This window comes from Coffea eugenioides, chromosome 7, assembly GCF_003713205.1.
Source record: "Coffea eugenioides isolate CCC68of chromosome 7, Ceug_1.0, whole genome shotgun sequence".
In the NCBI taxonomy this organism is placed as follows: domain Eukaryota; kingdom Viridiplantae; phylum Streptophyta; class Magnoliopsida; order Gentianales; family Rubiaceae; genus Coffea; species Coffea eugenioides.
The window spans coordinates 38,855,424-38,862,017 of record NC_040041.1 but is presented as its reverse complement, the minus strand read 5'-3'; the positions used below and the strand labels follow the sequence as shown (position 1 = coordinate 38,862,017).

Below are 6,594 nucleotides of genomic sequence, written 5' to 3'. Positions count from 1 at the left end.
CGTTCTCATACTAACTTAATCGTCGGAGTGATACCAGGGGAGAAGCCCCGCCATCCACTTCGGACACGAGGATACCCCTCACTTCATCTCAGAGAGGTCTGATTTAGGTCGGTCCATCTATCCACCAAAAATCACCTCTTCAATTGGCGCCGTCTGTGGGAAAGAGATAGCTATTAAAATGAGATCCACGCGCTCCAGAAGCGGAAGAGTTCCCTCAACTGGGGCTGGGCAGACCTCGGGTGCCCAGCAAGACCGCATATCTGAAGAGCCAGGGTCCCAAAGGACCCAGCCCAACAATGAGGACGCCATCGCCAAGATGGCCGAGTTTGTATCAGACAACCCTAACATTTTTGAGGAGCTAGGAAGGTACCTCAAAAGGCAGGGAAAAGAAAAAGCCGAGTCTTCCAAGAGGAGACCGACGAAGTCCCCTGAAGTGCCCTCAGGCGAGGACTCCGAAGATGGGCGTCTATCTCGGAGCACCTCCAGGCGAGCCTCATCCAAGGCAACCTCCAAGATTGCCTCCATCTCCCGAGCGTTTTCTCGGGGACTACTGGGAAAACGAGCCGAGGACCCACCTCGGCGTCCCGGAGGCCTGGCTTCTGACTACATGAGGGCTCCGCCCTTCACGGATGACATCAATGGGGAGATGGTGCCCCCGAACTTTAAGCTACCAAATTTGCACACCTATGACGGCCGAGGTGACCCCGAGGATCACCTCCGCGCCTTCATCTCCGCATTCCGACTTTACTGCGTCCCTGACGCCGTGATCTGTCGGGCTTTCCCCATCTTCCTGCACGGGACCGCCCGGAAATGGTTCTGGAGTTTAGAACCAGGGAGCATTTCCTCCCTAGATGAGCTGATAGACCGGTTCATCCACCGCTTTGTGTCGTCTCGACCAATAACAAAGACTTCAGCTTACCTCTTGAACCTGCAACAGGGTCAGGGCGAGTCACTTCGCTCGTACGCCCAAAGGTTCAACGAGGAGAATGTACAGATACCTGACCAGAACGAGCAAGTAACTATTGCTGCCTTCACCAACGGGTTAGTGGCCGGGATCTTCAACACCGAAATCCATCGGCAGTACCCCCGTACACTTCGGGAGCTCTGGGAAAGAGTGGACCAGGGAATCCGAAGTGAAGATGTAAATCGCATGAAACGAGAAGCCCAAGCATCTCGTACTGGGCAAGATCCGCGGAGGAGGAAAGACACTGGCCGAGGTGAACCAGGCCCAAGTGGCACTTCAAACCAACCCCGAGACCGCCGAAGTGTCTTCGACCGGATCGTGAAAGGCAGATCGTCCACCTCGGACGCCGAGCTGACGCCCCTCAATTCGAGCCGGACCCACGTCCTGGCTGTGATGAGGCAGAATCACCTCGGCCGCAACCCTCCCGAAATTCCGGGGAGGAGAGATAAGAGGAACTCGAACCTCTACTGTGCCTACCACCGTGATGTAGGACACGAGACTGAGGACTGCAATGACCTGAAGCGGGAAATCGAAAATTTGATCCGGCAAGGATACCTGAAGCAATTCGTCCGCAAGGATGGAGGCTTCAACCGAAGCGTCTCCCACCGGGAGAACCGGGGCCCCCGCCGAGACGACCGACGGGACACGAACATGCATTGCCGAGGTCCCGAAGACCGTAGGGAGGACAAGCAGCCCCCACGCGATGGCTCACCGGGCTACGGCCCCAACATCGCCGGGGTGATCAACACCATCGCGGGAGGACCAACGGGAGGAGACAGCCAGAACTCCCGGAAGCGGACCTACCGCCAGGCCGAGATGGAGGTGGCCGAGCCGAGCTCTCGGCTGTCCGAGGTCATCACCTACGGCCCCGCTGACCCCGTTCCTGCGGCCTCCAGCAATCATGAAGCTCTTGTGATTGAAGTCCTCACCAACAACTACGTAGTCAAAAAGGTCTACGTAGACCCCGGAAGCTCGGTAGACGTCTTGTACTACCGGACTTTCGAAGATTTGAAGCTGACAAGGGAGCAACTCACTCCTGTCAGAACTCCCCTCGTGGGATTCGGGGGACACGTCGTCCACCCGGAAGGCATGTTGACCCTGGTGGTAACAATCGGGCGTCATCCACGCTGCCGAACTGTGCCTGTCAGTTTTGCAGTGGTCAAAGCAGACTCCCCCTACAATATGCTGATAGGCCGGCCCACGCTCAATGCCTTGAGAGCCGTATACTCCACCTACCACCTGAGCTTTAAATTCCCAACATCTGCGGGGGTGGCCGAGGTAAGCAGCGATGTGGGCGCCGCCCGGGAGTGCTACCTCGCCACCATTCAAGCAGCAGTCACCCACCGGCCCTCACCGAGGTCAGAAGAAAAGAGGCCAGCGGTCCTCTCCATAGACCGCATCGACCCTCAGAAGGCAGAAGAGCCCAACAGGCTGGAGCCCGGGGATGAGGTGGAACTGGTGGTAGTGGATGAAGCGAAACCTGACCAAGTGGTCCAAGTAGGGGCTGGACTACCCTCACCCCTGAAAGAAGAAATGATCTCCCTGATCAAAGACCACCGAGACGTCTTCGCGTGGTCCGCGGATGAAGTGGTCGGAGTGCCACCCGAACTCATGACCCACCAACTCAACGTTGACCCACAGGCCCGACCTGTGCGACAGAAACGAAGGCACTTCGGCCCCGAACGTAGTCAGGCCATATCGGATGAGGTCGACAAGCTCTTGCCGGCCAAGATGATCCACGAAGTCCAATATCCCGCCTGGCTGTCCAATCCAGTCATGGTCAAAAAGGACACCGGTGGATGGAGAATGTGTGTCGACTTCACCGACCTCAACAAGGCCTGCCCCAAAGATTGCTATCCTCTGCCGAGAATAGACGCCCTCGTCGACGCGGCGATGGGGTATGAAATCCTCTGCTTCCTAGATGCCTTCAAAGGGTACCACCAAATAGGAATGAGTGAGGAGGACCAAGAGAAAACGGCGTTCTACACCGACCGAGGTACTTATTGTTACACTACCATGCCCTTCGGGCTAAAGAACGCCGGGGCGACCTACCAAAGGCTGATCAACCGACTCTTCCAGAATCAGATCGGCCGCAATGTGGAGGCCTATGTGGATGACATCCTCGTTAAAAGCCTCGCCACTTCATCCTTTCTGTCAGACGTGAGGGAAGTCTTTGGTGTCCTGCGAGACTCGAGGATGAAGCTGAATCCCAAGAAGTGCGTCTTCGGCGTCACCTCGGGAAAATTCTTGGGGTATCTGGTTTCCCACCGGGGAATCGAGGCCAACCCCGACAAGGTGAAAGCCATTCAGGACATGTCTCCACCTCGGAACATCCGAGAAGTCCAACGGCTAAATGGACGCCTGGCCGCGCTGAATCGCTTCCTGTCCCAATCAGCTGAGAAAGCTCTGCCCTTCTTTAAGGTGCTCAAGAAGGCTGATCAGTTTGCCTGGACGGAAGAGTGCCAGGCTGCTTTCGACAAACTGAAGCAATACCTCCATCACCTACCCACTCTCGCTTCACCTCGGCCCGAGGAGAAGCTCTACCTCTACCTCTCCGCAGCCGATGAGGCCGTCAGCGCTGTTCTTATCCGGGATGAGGGCACCCAAGTGCCCGTCTACTATGTCAGCCGAGCTCTCCGCGGACCGGAGACCCGATACACTTAGGTGGAAAAACTGGTGCTGGGGCTAGTTCACGCCGCTCGGCGGCTGAAGCCCTATTTCTTGGCTCATCCCATATCCGTCCGGACCGACCAGCCTCTCCGACAGATACTGGTTCGACCCGAGGCCTCCGGGCGCCTCACTAAGTGGGCCGTCGAGTTAGGGGAGTACGACCTGTCGTATGAGCCGCGCACCGCCATAAAAGCTCAAGCCTTAGCCGACTTCTTGGCCGAGCTCACCTTCACGGAAGGTCCAGAGTCCACCTTTTCCCTTGCCGGGGTGAGCACCCCATCCCTGTGGACATTGTATGTGGATGGATCCTCTAATGGGGACGGTAGCGGAGCTGGACTTCTCCTGGAAGGACCTCAGGGAGAAGTGTGCTCTTACGCCCTCCGCTTTGGCTTCCCAGCCACCAATAATGAAGCCGAGTACGAGGCCTTAATCGCTGGATTTCAGCTGGCCCGAAGGCTCGGCGCACAACAAATCCACGTCCGCAGTGACTCCCAACTCGTCGTACGCCAAGTCCTTGGTGAGTATGAGGCCAAGGATGAGACCATGCAACGATACCTCTCCAAAGTACACCAACTCACGGCGTACTTCGAGTCCTTCGAAATCCAAAGAATACCCCGTTCCCAGAATAAGCGAGCCGACGCCTTATCCCGGCTGGCTTCTACGTCATTCTCTGACCTCAACAAAACTGTCTTAGTGGAAGTCCTGAGTGAACCAGGATACGTGGGAGAGGTGGCCTGCCCCGTGCACTCTGAAGAATCATGGATGACCCCGTTCATCCTTTTCTTGGGTCAAGGAGTCCTCCCTGAAGACCGAGCCGAGGCGAGAAAAATACAACGCAAGGCGGCTCGGTACGCTCTCCGCGATGGAGAGCTGTACAAACGTTCCTACCTCGGCCCATGGCTGAGGTGTGTCACTCCCGAGACAGGACGCCACGTCCTTCAAGAGATCCACGAGGGCTTGTGTGAAGCTCACGTCGGCCACAGAATGCTAGCCAAGAAGGCTCTGCTTCTTGGATATTTCTGGCCCTCGGTTCGACAAGACGCCCAGAACCTCGTTCTCGGCTGCCATTCCTGCCAAGTCCACGCGCCCGAGTATCACCAGCCCGCCAACTTCATGGTTCCCATCACTTCACCCTGGCCATTCGAGCAATGGGGGACAGACATCATAGGTCCTTTCCCCAGAGCCGTCGGGGGTCATACCTTCCTGGTAACCGCTGTGGATTACTTCACCAAATGGGTTGAAGCCGAGCCACTGAGGACCATCACCGGGCTGGCAATTCAAAAATTCTTTTGGAAATGCATCGTCTGCCGCTTCGGCATACCACAGGTAATCATCTCGGATAATGGGAGGCAATTTGCCGAGAACCCCTTTAAAACTTGGTGCACAAACCTTGGCATCAAACAACATTTCACTTCGGTAGGCCACCCCCAGGCCAACGGCCAAGCAGAAAACTTCAACCGAACTCTCTTGCATGGCCTCAAGACTCGACTACACCAAGCTGGAACATCTTGGGTCGAAGAACTCCCTAGTGTCCTTTGGTCTTATCGGACCACGCCGAGGTCGGCCACGCAAGAGACCCCCTTCTCTTTAACATACGGAGCCGAGGCTGTCATCCCTGCCGAGATCCTTACCCCCAGCCCTCGGCTCGCAGCCTATGCAGCCGAGGTTAACGACGAAGAAAGGCAGTTGGATCTCGACCTCGTCGATGAGCGAAGGGACCTCGCCTCAGCCCGGATAGCTTCCTACAAGAGCACAGTGGCACACTACTACAATGCCCGTGTCAGGCACCGTCGATTCCAGCCTGGAGACTTGGTTCTGAGGAAAAACTCAGTCAGCCGAGCTGAACCGCAAGGGAAACTATGCCCGAAGTGGGAAGGCCCTTACCGAGTTGTGGAGTCTGATCTCAAGGGATATTGTAAACTGAGCTACCGAGATGGCTCACTAGTGCCGAGGTCTTGGCACGCCGAGAACCTCAAAATGTATTGTGCTTGAATTTTTAATCAAGATATGACTTCGGATCTTACATTATTTTTCAACATCGGTTTCACGTTATTAAAAAATAAGGGGGGACAAGCAAGGGACGAAGTCAAAACAGACGAAGTCAAAGCAAGAAATTAAAGTGCGGAGGTGAAAAGAAATAAACTTTCATTCAACAAAGGAGCGTTACAAAAAATACAAGGCCGAGGTCGGAGTGCTACTAAGCGCTCTCCACCTCGGCCACCCCTTTAAGACCCACGAGCCTAGACCCCTGTCTCGGCTCCATTCCCCTTTTCGGCTCCCTCCTGGGCAGCCTTCTCTCCGGCCTCCTCTCCACCGGGGTGAAGCTCTTCTCCATGCTCTTCGCCGATGTTCCCTCCAGGCACTTCACCCGTCCCTTCGCCGAGGCCTACATCGGCTTCTTCTCCTCTTTCCTCCTCGAACGCTTCGTCGAGTTCAGACAGCCATTTGTTGAACTCGTTTTGAACCTCGGCCAGGTTCCTCCCGGCTCGGATGCCTTCGGCCATCCGATCGCACAGCTCCGTGGAGTCCTCGTTATAGTGAGCACTGTTCCTCAATGACTCCAAAGCCTCGGAGGGCAGATGAGCTGCGGCCTGGTCTATGGCCGAAGTGAAGCCCAGCATGAAGGATGGCCTTGTCAGCTGGCCGAGATCCCCAATGAAGGTCTCGGACCTCCGGAAATCCTCGACGGCCGAGGTCCTCGCGCTATCAAGGGATTGTTCGTGATTCTTCTTCGCCTCCTCGGCCCTCTTCTGCTCTTCCTCAAGAGCGGACCTCAGACTGTTGGTTGTGATCTCGGCCTCCTCCCCTTTAGCCTCGGCCTCCTTGAGCTGCCTCTGAAGCTCGGATTTCTCAGATTCAGACACCACCAGCTTCTTCTTCAACTTGACAATCTGATCTTGCAGCTTGCCGGTGTCCTGCTCCTCGAGCAACTCGCAGTACCGATGTGCCATCTCGGCCAC

At 56.1% G+C, this 6,594-nt stretch overlaps 1 protein-coding gene across 1 annotated transcript; it reads left to right on the top strand.

The window, feature by feature from the left end:
• Nucleotides 1-178: 178 nt before the first annotated feature.
• On the top strand, nucleotides 179-5,626 carry LOC113777370. The gene is made up of 2 exons (XM_027322405.1): nucleotides 179-3,586; nucleotides 3,719-5,626. Exons 1-2 carry the CDS (start codon nucleotides 179-181, stop codon nucleotides 5,624-5,626), a joined length of 5,316 nt encoding a protein of 1,771 aa, XP_027178206.1.
• Nucleotides 5,627-6,594: the final 968 nt, after the last annotated feature.

What these genes read in the sequence shown, in the direction of transcription:
- LOC113777370 (XM_027322405.1), top strand. Translation starts at nt 179, where the DNA reads ATGAGATCCACGCGCTCCAGAAGCGGAAGAGTTCCCTCAACTGGGGCT. An exon ending in CCCAAGTGCCCGTCTACTAT is followed by an intron (nt 3,587 to 3,718) that starts GTCAGCCGAGCT and finishes CGGACCGACCAG; the next exon opens with CCTCTCCGACAGATACTGGT.